This window comes from Natrix helvetica (assembly GCF_964273705.1).
Source record: "Natrix helvetica genome assembly, chromosome: 4".
Classification (NCBI taxonomy): domain Eukaryota; kingdom Metazoa; phylum Chordata; class Lepidosauria; order Squamata; family Natricidae; genus Natrix; species Natrix helvetica.
In genome coordinates this window covers 144,883,581-144,898,965 of record NC_138550.1, presented here as the reverse complement: position 1 = coordinate 144,898,965, position 15,385 = coordinate 144,883,581, and the positions used below count along the sequence as shown (strand labels likewise).

General features: G+C 44.5%; 1 protein-coding gene across 1 annotated transcript in view; it reads left to right on the top strand.

Moving 5' to 3' along the window:
* The first annotated feature begins 401 nt into the window (after positions 1-401).
* The window catches only part of STK3 (serine/threonine kinase 3), a 124,162-nt gene continuing 109,178 nt past the window's right edge, over positions 402-15,385 (top strand). Inside the window, exons 1-3 of the mRNA XM_081950331.1 lie at positions 402-639; positions 7,626-7,706; positions 9,730-9,858. Of these exons, the coding sequence (XP_081806457.1) occupies positions 617-639; positions 7,626-7,706; positions 9,730-9,858 (233 nt within the window). The 5' untranslated portion in view covers positions 402-616. The remainder of the gene's footprint in view (positions 640-7,625; positions 7,707-9,729; positions 9,859-15,385) is intronic.

Below are 15,385 nucleotides of genomic sequence, written 5' to 3'. Positions count from 1 at the left end.
GCCACCTACTCAGAATAAATACTACGCTGCAAAGGATTCAATTGCTCATAATGACAACTAAACGCCCTAAACCTGCGCAGAGTAATAAAAACTACACCACCCAAGATGCATCCTTCTGCAAAAGCCACTCATCGGCGCGGCGCATGACGGGGCAAAGAAGACCTTTCTCCTCCGCGTTCCTCGCCCATGACGTCACGCCAAACTCCCGTGCCGGCCGCTATAGCATCTGCACCAACGCAGTTTCGCTCGGCCCGAAGCAACTTTCTTTTCCGTCTTCTCCGGAGTTCTGGCTGGCACTTGGAAAGACCAATGCGCGTTTTGGATCCGCGCGTTTTCCGCCAATTGGAGGGCTGGGGGGGCGGTGTTTCTGGAGTGGCCCACCCAGCGCTCAGCTGAGCATTGGAGTCCGGCAACGGCCCCCTGGGAGAGGAGGCGTGCTTGGGTTTTTTTAAAGGGCCAGTAGCGGAAGAAAGTTGCGGGCAGAGTTTCCTTGAGGAGGGGGGGGGGGCGTTTCTTCGGGCTCCCTGATTGGTCCTTGTCCGGCCCCTTCAGGGTTGGCAAGCAGAGCGCCGCGCCTTGGTTGGGGCCGACCGTCTGGGAAGCCTCTGGCCGCAGAATGGAGCAGGCAGCGCCTAAAAGGTAACGGTCAGGGCCTCCCTCGTTCCCGGGAGACTCAGGCGGCGGCAGCGAGATTTACTTTGGGCGGAAGGAAAGAGGCCGGTGTAGGCCGCGTACCCCGCAGTTCGCCGCTCCTGGAAGCCTTCGACTCCCCGTCACCGGGCAGGCCTCCCAGCTTAAGGTGCCCCCTCGCCTTGGCTTCACCCCTCTGCGCTTGTCGGGCGTGAGGGGCCTATTTCTGGATGGCACCGGAAAGAGGCTTTCTCGCAGCCTTTCTCAGCGGGATGCCTCCCACGGGCTGGCTAGAGGAGATGGGAGATGTAGTCCTGTAGGTTGGAGGGCATTCTGGGCTGGCTAGAGGAGATGGGAGTTGTAGTCCCATAGATTGGAGGGCATTCTGGGCTGGCTAGAGGAGATGGGAGTTGTATTCCCATAGGTTGGAGGGCATTCTGGGCTGGCTAGAGGAGATGGGAGATGTAGTCCTGTAGGTTGGAGGGAATTCTGGGCTGGCTAGAGGAGATGGGAGATGTAGTCCTGTAGGTTGGAGGGCATTCTGGGCTGGCTAGAGGAGATGGGAGTTGTATTCCCATAGGTTGGAGGGCATTCTGGGCTGGCTAGAGGAGATGGGAGATGTAGTCCTGTAGGTTGGAGGGAATTCTGGGCTGGCTAGAGGAGATGGGAGATGTAGTCCTGTAGGTTGGAGGGCATTCTGGGCTGGCTAGAGGAGATGGGAGATGTAGTCCTGTAGGTTGGAGGGAATTCTGGGCTGGCTAGAGGAGTTGGGAGTTGTATTCCAGTAGATTGGAGAGAAATCTGGGCTGGCTAGAGGAGATGGAAATTGTAGTATCATAGGTTGGAGGGCATTCTGGACTGCCTAGAGGAGATGGGAGTTGTAGTCCCATAGGTTGGAGGGCATCACTCCTGGAATACGGATGCTTTACGTGTAAAGAAGCCCTCAATGCACAATACCCATAGAGAAATGGGCTTTTCTTGTTCCCATGCATGTTTTTAAATACACAGGTAGCATAATTCCTGCCTACAAACAATTGCCTGGCCTGTGAGACTCACCTGTCTGCTTTCCTAGGAAAATACTGTAACCTACTCACTTAGCATTCCTTAATCATTCACTTCTTGGTATGGCAGTATGATTATATTGATTAGGTGCCATCAAGTCTCTTTGACACCTTGTAACCTCATAGGTAGCTTTTCCCATAACCTATCCATATCCCTAGTGGCTCTTATGTCTCCCAATGATGTGCTCTCATTGCCTTGTAACTGAATCCATCCATCTTTGTTGCTGGTTGTCCTCTTTTTTTTCTTTCATCTTTCCCAGCCGTACATCTTTCCTGAGAGGTGGGTTTTTGCATCATATGTCCCAAATAAGGTAATTTGAGCTTGGCCCTTTGTATGCCAGTAGAATTATATGGAAGCTTCAACATACGTTTAATGTGTCCTTGGTGTGTACTGTGTGGTGCTTAATCCCACGCAGTAATAAAGACCTCCCATCTAGCCCTAAGCCTGGTTCGGGTAGTAATGGGGCAAGAAATTAATCTCTCATGAAAATATATATTCATACCGCCCACTTAAGACCTCCTTGGTGATGCCTCCCTGGGGCAGAGAATATGTTCCCAATGCTTCTCTGGTAAATGACCCCCAGAGAGGCATTTGACCGTCTTCATGAAAGTGTATGAAAATGGAAACTTGGGAAATCTTTGCGTGTTGGTATTACCACAATGAGTTTTGAAAATATGTGCTTGAAATGGGCAATGGCAGAAGACTGTGGCTTATTTTTAAACTGTGTTTTTGTTCACATTAAATTGTTACAATACATTTGCATGGGCTCTGGATGAGAAGTTGCTCAGTCCTGAAATATTGAACTTTTGAAAATGGAAACATTTTTTTGGAAGCAGTATTCTACTTATACATAAACATTGCATTTACAAAATATTTTCAGAAAAAAAGTATTTTAAATCACCTTTATTGTAATATCAACGTAATATAGTCATCTCCTTGAAAGGAGTAAGTCAGTGATTGGAGGCACACGTACAGTAGGGGAATTCAAAACTAATCCAGGTAGAACATGGGGGTAAATCATTAAAGATTAAGATTTTTTAAATCATAAATAACAAATAATGCCTGTAAACATATAAACAATCCTCTTGAAATGGTAAACTATTTATTTCTATCATAGTGGGAGGTAGGCTCTTTGATAGAATGACTGGTGGCATTTAAGAAAATTATTTATATATTGAGTTTCCATATTGTTATGCAACTACCCTAAAAGGGAAGTTGATGTTAGTGGGTGTGCTTAATGTTTTTTTTCTGTTCTGCTTAGGTTAATGAGTATAAGCTGGCCATGATTAAGCACCCGCAGCTGTTTTTTTTCTGTCATTTTAGATCTAGATTAAATTCCAATTTCCTCACCTCCAGAAACTGTCATCCTGTTTATTTTTCCGTTTGTAAATTATTTGAGCCCTGACTATAGTTATTGGAACTTTTCTTTGGAATCTTTCTGATGCAGCCTGTCTTTTACAGTACCACCTATTTCACTTAAAACTGCTTGAAAACATTATGGGGCAAAATTCACTACTCTGGATAGCCATCATCTTTTTCTTTCTCTTCTTTCTTTACCTGGATGCTTTTGCTGTTCCTGGTAAGAATTAAGGGCTTCTACCTTCAATTGAGCCTTGTAATTGAGCTGCAGCTTAGTTGGCCAGAAATTCTATGCAGGTGGGTGAATGAACTTCAATACCAAGGACCTGCTAGAAAGAAACTAAGACCATTTTATTTGTGTTCAACATAATGCTATAATACAACTATTTATTTCCTACTGTGGTAGCTTTCAGTAATTTGGTAGAATCTCTGTGGGTTCTTTCTTTAGGTTATCTTTTCCTTTCAACTGTACTGGTATGCTTCTGAATGGAAGTTGTAGGATACCTAGTGTTTGTTTTATGATATAGGTGACTATATCAAGTATTTGTTGCTATTTAATTAGAGAAAAGATGAGCTAACGAGCAAAATATGAGAATTTTTGACCCTAAAATTATATGCTGTTTTAGTACATTCAATCACACCCTTGTGCACACATACACTACACTAAAAATAGGAATAGCATTGTTAAACCTAAACCAAAGTAGCACATAAAGTTTACTATTAACATGAATCCTTATAACCATGTATGGTATCTGACTTCATATAAATATTCTCAAGAAAAAAAGGGAAGTTCACATGCGGAGGTATTTGTAGTTTCTTTTTTTAAAGCTGTTTTATCGGAGTAAATTTGAACATTATCTTGGTTACAAATTGGAAAAAAGTATAAAGGCTTATAAAATATAAGCATTGATTAGGAACCAGCAGTCTTTGAAATGTTGGAAATATAATTAAGTAGTGATGAACTTTTGGGATGAATGGCTGTGGTATAGTTTTATTTTGTCTTGATATTCTGCCAGCAACTGTGTGACATTTTCAGGGGCGGAAGGAGCTGCTTGTGATGTACCTCTGGGCAGTTCACAGCAGCTGATCTGGGCTGATGAGCTCTTGGTTAGGACTTATCAACTGATATCTGATTGATCCATGTCACAGGCATCCAAAGAAGTTGGTTCCTGATTGATTCCTCATCTTTAATGTATAGTGATTATTCCAGAGAAGTAACAAGTCAGACTTCCGTCTTATATGTCATAATAGTAAGATAAATCCAGATCATGTTGATAAATTTAAATAACATCTGTCCAACTCATACATCTCTAAAATCTTAATAAGTATTATTTCAAACTATGGAGCTTGCAACAATAACTGGAATTTTTTTAATTTACATTTCTAACTTCAAAAATGTGAATAATATTGTTCAATAATTTTTCTATGCTAAGAAAAAAAAATACTTGAAAATTCCCTGAAAATGTCCACATATATATTGTCCTCCTTCTCTCCCCCCCATTATGTAATGTGTCTTGGGTATCTGCACAGGAGGAGTAGAAAAGTAAATTGTTTTTTTAATTTGCAATATAGATGGTTTCAGACATTACAATAAAGGACAGCTATGTATGCCTATTCAAAAATGTAGGATGTATTCTTAGTAAGTATGATTTTTGCAAAGGTTTTTGCTTATGGAGCAAGGAACTCAAAACAATTACTGCTTTATAGGCTGGGTGACTGAGTCAGTTGCTTTCATTCAGTTCTAGGAAGACGGCTACGGTAAGCCATTTCTGAAAATGCTATCAAGAAAACTTCAAAGAGTTGTCTGTGCATGCATGTACGTATGCACACAAAACAAAACAAAACAAAACAAATAGAACATATGATAATTTGAATTTCCTTTTCCCCTATCTGGTCAATTACTATAGCATCTGCACTACAGAAAATTTTAACAGATCTGGAATTTCAGATAGAATTCATCTATTGGACTTCTTGCAAACTAAATGCAAAGTTAAATTGGAGAGATATTAGAATAGTGTATTTTAAGTGGTGATTCAGAGGCACAGTATTTCTTCTAGTTCGTGGATTTTATAACAAACAATCACAAATGCTACTTTGTATAATTCTTGAAGTTTATCACGTTGGTCATAATTTATCCCTTTTATGTTTTGTGGCAAATATTCTTATCAGTAACTTCAAGGACTGCTTCCTCTCTCCCCATTTCAATATACTGCCTTGGTTAGTTAGTTTACTTTATTGTCATTGCACTTAGTTCAAAAAAAGGGTGCCCAGGATGAGATGGGATGTTTAAGAATGTTTTTCACTTTCTTAAGGCAGCAGGAGCTATAAAGCTCTTCCAAAAAGGGGAGAGGGCAACCAATGATCCTTTGGTCAATGATGTTAACCTTCTGGAGTGCTGTCCTATCTGCAACTGTGTAATTGGCAAACCATACACAGGTGCAGTAAGTTAAAATATTCTCTATGGTGCAGCCGTAAAAGGTCATCAGTTTTTCATTCAGTTGTTGTTTCCTGAGAAGTCTCAAGTAGTATAATCTTTGTTGGGCTCTTTTGACCAGTGCTGCAATGTGAACACCCAGGTCAGTTCCTCTTTTATGATAATACCCAGAACCTAAAACTGGCCACTTGCTTTACTTGGTCTCCATTGATAAGCAAGGGCTGGATGTCTGATCTATTCCTTCTATAGTCCACTATAAGCTCATTGGTCTTATTTGTGTTAAGGACCAAGTTATTGTCTCCACACCACGAAAGCAACCGGTCCACCTCATCTCGATAGGCAGACTCATCCCCACCACTGTTGTATCATCTGCAAATTTAATAATAGTATTACTGGCGTGAGTGGGAATGCAGTCGTGCACATAAAGAGTATAGAGCAGCGATGGCGAACCTTTTTTGGCTCGCGTGCCATAAGTGGGGGGAGCGCAGGGGGGTCGTTTGCGGGCGTGCTGCACCCATAATGCAATGCGCAACCCCCAGTACGCATGCGCACACTACAGGCACTCCCCCTCCCATTTTACATGCTTTTTTCGTCCTCCCCAGGCTCCAGAGGCTTTATAGGAGCCTGGGGAGGGCAAAAACAGCCTCCCCCACCCCCCCGGATGCCCTCCAGAGCCGTCAGCGAAGCCTCCGGACGGTCTCTGAAGCCTTCGGAGCGCTCAAAACGACCCTCCGAGCAAACCGGAGTTTGCTTGGAGGGTCGTTTTAAGTATTCCGAAGGCTTCAGGGAAGCCCCCGGACGGTCCCTGAAGCCTTCGGAGTGCTCAAAACGACCCTCCGAGCAAACCGGAAGTGACTTCCGGTTTGCTCGGAGGATCGTTTTGAGCGCTCCGAAGGCTTCAGGGACTGTCCAGAGGCTTCCCTGACGCCTCCAGAGGGCTTCGGGGGGGGGCAGGGGAGGCTGTTTTCGCCCTCCCCAGGCTCCTATAAAGCCTCTGGAGCCTGGGGAGGGCGAAAAATGGCTTTAAAAAAGGGTGAACTCAGCTGGCCAGCGCACGCATGCGCGCTGGCCAGCTGACAGGGCAGTGCCTCGCTGCCCTGACAAATGGCTCTGCGTGCCACCTGTGGCACGCGTGCCATAGGTTCGCCATCACTGGTATAGAGTAAGGGACTCAACACACAACCCTGTGGTGTACTTGTGTTAAGAATAAGCACTGAAAAGAAGTGATTATCTAATCTGACCCTCTGAGAGCGGTCAGACAGGAAATCCATAATCCAAAGGAAGATTGAATGGGATTTATTTTGTCTTGTTTATGTAAGATCAAACAGCTTTTCAAAGTCTTACAGAGAGCTTACAGAGAGCTCTTAGAGATGTACAATTTCTAACAAATGACAAATAAATACAAATTTTAATTGTTATGAATGATGATGTATTATATTGGACTAATTTCTGTGCTAGAATTTGTAGCATATATATGGAAAAGGACACCATTTAATTTCAGTTTAGTTTATATTGTGCTCTAATCCACTTGGGATTCTGAGCATCTTGCATTATGATAGATGTTGATAAATAATATCAATGAGAAAACAAAAAAGCAAAAGCAATAATGTGTTATGGGACAAGCAACAACTTTCCAATCTATAACAGACATGTACCCCTCATCCCTTTCCTGAGGCTGTCTGGAATAGCCAGGTTTGATGGCTTTCAAAAAAAACCTGAATAAAGTGGCAGTCAGTTGCACAACTGTTGATTTGGTTTCTCTTTGTACAGATTTTCTCCTCCCCAAGCTATGATTTGCTTGATTCTATCTTTCCCTCTTTGTGTGCTTAGTTGTCCATTAAACCTGCTTTCAAGTGGGAAACTGATTACTTCCGAATGGGATGCCCTTCTGTTTAAGAATTGTAATTTTGACATTAACATATTAAAATCTTAATTTATGTTTTGAGAATAATTACTTATAGATAAATACAATATTAGAAGTTACCTTAGTCTTTTTTTAGAAGATATGTGGTACACATTGAAACTGCAGCTTTCTATTTATTCTTAACAAAATAGAAGAATATATCTAGTAATTACAGATAAAAGTAAATTGCAAATTACTAATTGTAGACTATTTCAAATGTTTTTATATTTTTATTAGCAAGCTTAAAAAGCTCAGTGAAGACAGTTTGACTAAACAGCCTGAAGAAGTATTTGATGTCTTGGAGAAGCTTGGTGAAGGGTATGTACAATTTTATATAAGTAGAGATGTATGGATGGCTATGGAAATTTAATATATGTAACATGCAAACATAGTGGAAGGTAGTGAGCTTGATTGTGAGTTGAACAATCTTCCATATTTGGACTGGTGCCTACATCCAGCTAGCCTAGTGAGATTGTGTACAGGTGGCTCTTGCTTAACTATGATAATTGGAACCGGAAATTTTCATCATTAAGCGATGTGGTTGTAAGTCAAAACATCATGTGATTGCGAGTATTTGTTGGCAGTTCTGATAGTCTCAATTGCCATCATTAAGCAAGGATCTTTACATGACTGCAACTTGAACTTCTTGCCGGCTCCTCTCTTGACTATGCTTGTCAGAAGTCAGCAGAGAAGGTTGTAAATTGTAGTCATATGACTTCGAGTGCTGCAGTGTTGTTCATATAGTGAAAAATCACATTACAGACTAAATATATAGAGAAGAGAAAGGGAAAGGCCAAACATCATGGTTGGAAGAAATTGATGAGGTCCTCCAAAAGAGAAGAGGTGGGAAGTTTAAAGAATAAAAGAAATGAAGTAATATATGGTCAAAATGAGAGGAGTTGCAAGATTAGAAAGACAGAAGACTGGTATAGGAAATTGTATTGATTCAAACTAGATTTAGCCATACATCGTCCTCTTTTTTTGCCCTTATTGTTTTAAGTTAAAAATTATTTATTCCTTTTCTGTGTTTAATGTATTACCCTAAAGGAATGGCATGCTGGCCAGATAGTTACAAAATGCATATATTGGTGGAAAGTATATAAAAAGCCTAAATGAAAGCTAAAAGTTAAGAAAAAATGTGTGCACTCTTCTAATCCTCTTGATTTTGCATATTAATTGTGTGATTGCTTATGTGCCATCACGTCAGTGTCAACTCTTTGCAATCACATGCAGGTAGTCTTCAACTTACAACCATTCATTTAGGAATTGTTTACATTTACAACGGTGCTGAAAAAAGTGACTTACAGTAGTTTTCCCCACTTATGATCAGGGCAGCATCCCCATGGTGATGTGATCAAAATTTGGCTGCTTGGCAATTGGCATGTATTTATGATGGTTACCCTTTCCCAGGATCATGTGATCACCATTTGTAACCACCTCAGCTGGCTTCTGACAAGTCAAGGGGGGGGGGCGGGAAGCCAGATGCAAGAGTAGAAAGACAACTAAATCAGGGGTGTCAAACTCGTGGGCCGTGAGCCGGATGCCCATGTGTTGGCCCTGCCCCCGCCTGGTTTAGTGAAGGGGAAAAGAATCCCAATGTGTCACATGACACTGCTGTGACGCTGCGAGTTTGACACCCCTGAACTAAATCATTCACTTAACTGCTGCAGTGATTTGCTTAACAGCTGTGGCAAAAAGGGTGATAAAATGGGGCAAAGCTCACTTAATAATTGCCTTGCTTAGCAATGGAAATTATCAGTCAAGGACTAAAAAGATAGACCTTTTGCAGGATGAATTGTGTACATGCATGCTAACAGTGGGTTTGTTCTCCAAATGTCCAGTGCATTTCTGTCTAAAACGTCAGTGCCCCTGCTTAAAAGGGAGGCACTATCAATTTTTTTAGAAAACAGTAATTTTAATATGATTGCTGGGAATGCATTGGGATATCCGAACTCATCCTCTTTGCAATTCTGAAAAGGTAATATCTAAGCTTTATAGAGTGCTGGTTTCTTCCTGCCATTAGTAACTTAAAGAGGAAAGACATTGTTTTCCATTGTTTTGCTGAACAGGCACTGACAGGAAAAATAAACAGGCAGCTAATGCAAAATGAAAGTAATTAAGAAATAAAGTATATGTACAATTATGTAACAACATACAATGGTTAAGTAATGACATGCCACATTGAATTGTGATGCAAGCTCATTTATTCTTCCTCTTGTACTACATAACTCTGGAGTTAATGTTGTGTAAAAGCAATAAACATTTTTATTGCAGAAACGTTTGCAATCAGTGGCTTGAGTGGGCATGGTACTAATAGCATAAATTAATATTTCCCTTTCAGGTCTTATGGCAGTGTTTTTAAAGCTATTCATAAGGAATCGGGACAAGTCGTAGCAATTAAACAAGTCCCTGTTGAATCAGATCTACAGGAAATAATTAAAGAAATTTCCATAATGCAACAATGTGACAGGTATGGATCAATTTATAATATAAATTCTGCCATTTAAAAAAAAATAGATAGTGATGTGTTAAAACCGCAAGCAGAGCCTGAAGGCCACTTGATTTTTTAAAATAAGGTGATAAAAATTTAGATGCTTTATTTGCTTTTCTATTTTCCTGCTTGCTGGTTGTAAATGAATGGATAAAATGAATTGATGAAGGTAACAGTGTGAAAACACAACTGTTGCAAGATTTCTTGGTTTTATGAAAAGTTGTAAATGTTTAATTCTGGCAAATGCTATGCATATGATAAAGAATTATGGAATTCAAAGGGGCAATTTAGGTCTTTGAGACCAATTCTCTGTTCAGTGCAAGAGTACAGAATTAAAATATTTGTGCCAGATGCAGTAGCTGTTTGAAAAACCAGTTAAGGGAGACTGTTAGATTCTTAGGTAATTGGTTCTATTTGTATCCATCTTAAAATGTGCAACTTTTTACTGATCATTCTTAAAATCAGGTTTAAAAAAAAGCGAAGATCCCTGCAGATTTTACTCCACTAGTCATTGCGGTGCTCACCTCTGTTTTAAGGCCAAAGAGCCAGCGATGTCTGAATACATTTCCATTGTTATTTGGCCAGCATGACATCACAGAATGCTGTTACTTTCCTACCAAAGTGGTACATTTGTGTGCTTTCAAACTGCTAAGTTGGAAAGAGCTGGGGCACTTTGCTTCTCAAACCTGGACTACTGGCTTTCCAGCCAACAAGCCCAGCATCTTAATCGCATTGACTCCTTAAAATCAGGAGGACGATAATTATTGAAATGAAATAAGCAGTAGAAGAAATGTGTGTGCATAAATAAAAAGCTGTTTTCTAATGAAATATACTATTATGTAAGGTGAGATTATGTAACGTGAGATGAACTGACTTAATCAGAAGATAGGTGTATGCATGCTTGGCAATGATTTGGAAGAATTTTTAGGGCTTCATGTGAGCACAGTATTTGCCTCTTCTATTTACATCGTTTTTTCTGATCACAATCTGTACCTGAAAACAAAGTGGCTGTTTTAAGAGTCAGATTAATTTTAATGATTCCTTAAAGCATCTGCAGCTTTTTACGTGTCACATATAGCTTGAAAAATAATTGCCTGATTTAATGGGTAAAAGATATTGTGCTCACACTTTTTATAAAACCATTTTTAAATGGGTACAACTGTCCCATTTAGTATGCTCCATATACAATTGCTCTCAATTTAATGTTATTTATGTTCAATGTGTTTATATCAATTGAAAACCTTGAAAATTTTACTGTATTTTTGGTAAATATGATTTTTTCCAGGGCGCTGCTCTGGAGAGTCCAAAGAAGGGTTAAACACAGCCAATCTGCCCAGAACTGAATTGAAACTTTAAGCCACGCCTCTGGTGCCGACTCTCCTCAGATTTTTTCAATTCAGCTAGCCCAGTGGACGCTTTAAGATTTTCTCCAGTTCTAAGATTGATTCCTTGGACTCTCCAGAGGAAGAATAATTTTTAAAACAGCATATTTAAGGATTTTTAGAGCAGGCTGGTGAGTTTAAATTTAAGTTTGTTTTTTTCCCTTTTTAATTGGGTTTTTCTCACCCTTTCGGCTCTCCTGGAGTCCGGGGCTTTGCTCTGGCTCCTAGAAGCCGCAGGCAGCTGTTGGGGGAAGCGCGTGGGTCGGAGTGCCGACGCCAGCGCTGTTGGGGCACCCCTACTGGGGGCCGATTCCCGCTGGAAGCCCTCCGTTGCAATTTGTGCTTCTAGCAAGTCAAATTGCTGCGTGGGCTTCCAGGGCAGCCATTTTGGCTTCTTCCCTCTTTAAATTTGGCGCGAAAAGCTCCGGTGAGTTCCGGCCGCCATTTTGGATTGCGCAATCTTCCGGCTTTACTTTTAAAAGTTTTTTGCCACAGCTGCCTGGTGCCTGGCTCTTTGCAGGAGCCGCGTGGAGTCAGACTTGCCCGGTGTGACCGGCGACCTGGGCCCCAATCCAAGCAAGTGATAGCGGCGTGGGATCGTGGCCTGCTGGGTCGCCTCCTTTACTCTCCTGCAGGTGCTGGGAGCGAATTCTGATCGCGCCTAAGAAATTCCAAGCTACTTCAGGCCTTGCAGTTTCTCTGTCTCCTCAGGAGCATCGTGCTGCGGTGGGCTTTCTGGAGGTGGTGAGTGGTGGTTTTCCCATCCCCCTACTGCCCCAACCAGTGATTGTTACCATGGCAGATCAGGCCCCTGAGACTTCTGAGGGTGTCTCTTCCAGAGCCCCTGTAAGACAGGCCGGGAAAGCTGCCAGGGAGGCCATTAGAGGGAATAAGCCTTACTCCAGGCATGGCCCCAAGCAGGGCTCAGGCCTAGACAAAGATGCATTAAGGCGACAGAAGGCCTTAGAAAAACAGTCTTCCAAAGCCCAACAGCAGGCCCAATCTTCCCTTTCGGTGTCTCCTGGGGAGCCCTCCAGGGAAATTCCTCCAGCCCAGGGAGGCCCCATTTCTGATAGTGAAGAGGAAGGGGATTCCTTGGCCATGGCAACTTCTCCAGGCCATTCCATGGCTGATCAGGCTGATCTCTTTGCCTGTCCCTCTGATATGGAGGAGGGACCAGCTCCAATGGGGCCCTTAGCCCCTCAACAGCCGATCCCCGGGCCCACTCAAAGGGTTCGCCCCATTGAGGACCAAGGGCCTAACCTATCCACTGAAATGCAGGAAATAATTAACAGGGCCATTTCCCAGGGCATTGAGGCAGGCATGCGAAAAGGTGGCAAGCGCACTCGCAAGACCCACCATTTGCAACCCCAGGAGGATTCCAGAGAGATGACTCCTAGCCTTCCACCTCCATCCCTGCATTCTTCAGTGGCCTCCGATGAGTCAGACTGGGAGGAAGAAGAGGATTTTCTTCCTAGGCAGGAAGCTGAATTCTCTGGGGATGAGGCAAGCCCCGCCAAAAAGCCGGCCTTTTCAGGCTTATTTAATTTGGATAATTTCAAAACCATTTTAGATAAGGCTAAGATCTCAACTCACATGGGGTCCACCCCCCCAGCTCAGGTGGTTGTAGACCCTGATGATCTATCTGGGGATCTCTTTGAGGAATCCATTTCGGTCCAGGAAATAGTTCCTGTACCCAAGATGTTCCTCAATTTAGTTCAAAGACAGTGGGCGCAGCCAGCTACCATGGCTACCCCCAGCAGCCATGACAAGAAGCTATATACGGTGGATGCCAGCCTGGAGGAGCTGCTCAAGCTCCCTCCTATCGATCCCCCTGTAGCGGCTCTTACCTCCTCTTCTGTGCTCCCTCCTGACCTGTTGGAGGGGCTCAAGGCTGAGGACAAGAGAACCGAAACTGCTTGTCACAAGACCCATCAGGCAGCTGCATGGGCCATTAAGTCCTCCGCTTCAGCCTCATTTTTCTCCAGGGCGGCTCTCCTGTGGCTGAGGCAGTTGTTGAGGAAGATACCTGCCAAGGACGTTAAAGTCAGGCAGGATATCAATAAAATCATGGCAGCCACAGAGTACACTGCTGATGCCACTCTGAATGCTGCTAAGTTTGCCTCGCGTGCCCTAGCGTCTAATGTTACTTCCAGACGCCTCCTGTGGCTTAGGCACTGGAATGTGGATATGCGCTCCAAATGGAAGCTTGTTACTGCCCCCTTTAAAGGGGACAAGCTGTTTGGTGAGGTCCTTGATCCAGTCCTTGTGGAAAACAAGGACAAAAAGAAAGTGATGCCATCAGTCACCAAAAAGCCTGATCGTAAAGGTCCTGGCTCTTACAGGAGGCAGGCCTTTCGGAACAATGAGCCCTCCACCAGCTCCGCCCCCTATCATCGGGCGTATCCCCAGCAGGGTGAGCGGTCTCAGGACCGTCAGTCCTTTCGAGACAGAGGTCGCCAGCAGCCCTTCTCCAAACGGCCATTTCGGGGGGGCTCCGGCTCCCGACCCTTTAGGAGGTATAAATGACCATCACAGGTCAGCTTCCATAGGAGGGCGGTTGCAGTTGTTCCACGCCAAATGGGAGCAGACCACGTCGGACCAGTGGGTTCTTCAAACGGTCCGCATGGGTCTCACTTTAGAATTCTGGTCCCCCCCTCCCCGCCACTTCATCCGGTGTCCAGTTCCCTCAGGGTTAGTCAAAAGATCCCTCATGGAACAGGAGATAAGGCACCTCAAGGAGATCAGGGCCATAGAACCTGTCCCAGCAGGCCAGGAAGGAAGAGGGTTTTACTCCATCCTGTTTCTGGTCCCCAAAAACTCAGGAGGGTGGAGGGGGATATTAGATCTAAAGAGGTTCAATCACCACGTGACATATCGCAGGTTCAAGATGCAGTCCCTCCAGTCCATCTTGGGGTGCATCAGGCCAGGCGATATACTAACGTCCATAGACCTCAAAGAGGCCTACCTCCACATCCCTATCCGCAAAGCCCACCACAAGTTCCTGAGGTTCTCTTACGCGGGCCTCCATTACCAGTACCGGGCAATGCCATTCGGCCTGTCATCGGCGCCCAGGACATTCACAAAGGTTCTCGCAGCCGTGGCGGCTTTTCTACGGTCACGTCCGGTCAGACTCCACTGTTACCTAGACGATGTTCTCATTCTGTCATCATCGCATCAACAAGCTGTCAGCGACCTAGAACACACCATGCAGGCGCTCCGGGACCACGGGTTCACCATCAACCTGGAAAAAAGTCATCTCGTTCCCACGACCAGACTGAAGCATCTAGGGGCCGTCATCGACACCACCTCGTGCACGGTATCCCTGTCTCCGGAAAGGGTGGCCAGCCTTCGGGAGATGGTCGTTCAGGTGCAGCAGTCACGTCTAGTCAAGGTGGTTCAGCTCTCACAGCTCCTCGGCAAGATGATCTCGTGCCTGTCAATCGTGCCTTGGGCGAGACTTCACTCCCGTCCCCTTCAGTGGCTCCTGCTTCCATATCAAAGAACAAACGAAAGCAGCTCAACAAGACTGATTCCAGTTCCAGCAGAGGTACGTCGCTCTCTAAAGTGGTGGTTGTCTCCGGCCCTGTTAAAGGGGTCGCCATTCAAGGAGCCAGTCAGGCTCACCATCACAACGGATGCCAGCCTGTTCGGTTGGGGGGCCCACTGCCACAACCAGCTCGCACAGGGCAGGTGGTCCCCTTCCGAAGCCGCTCACAGCATCAACTGGCTGGAGCTGAGGGCAGTCAGGCTTGCGCTGAAGCGCTTCCAGAGCACCGTTCAGGGCCACCACGTGCGCATCATGACAGACAATGTCGCCACCAAGGCGCACATCAATCGACAGGGGGGAACGCGCTCCAGATCCCTGATGAAGGAGGCGGAGCTCTTGGGTCGATGGGCGGAGAGGTATCTTCTTTCTCTTCAGGCGGAGCACATCTCGGGCACGAGCAACACCCAGGCGGACTGGCTGAGCAGATCCACAGTCGACCACTCGGAGTGGCGTCTACATCTGCTGCTGTTCCAGCAACTGTCCCAGAGGTTCGGCCTTCCGCTGGTGGACCTGTTCGCCACCGCGGCCAACGCGCATCTTCCGTGGTTCTTCACAAGGTTCCACGACCCGAGGG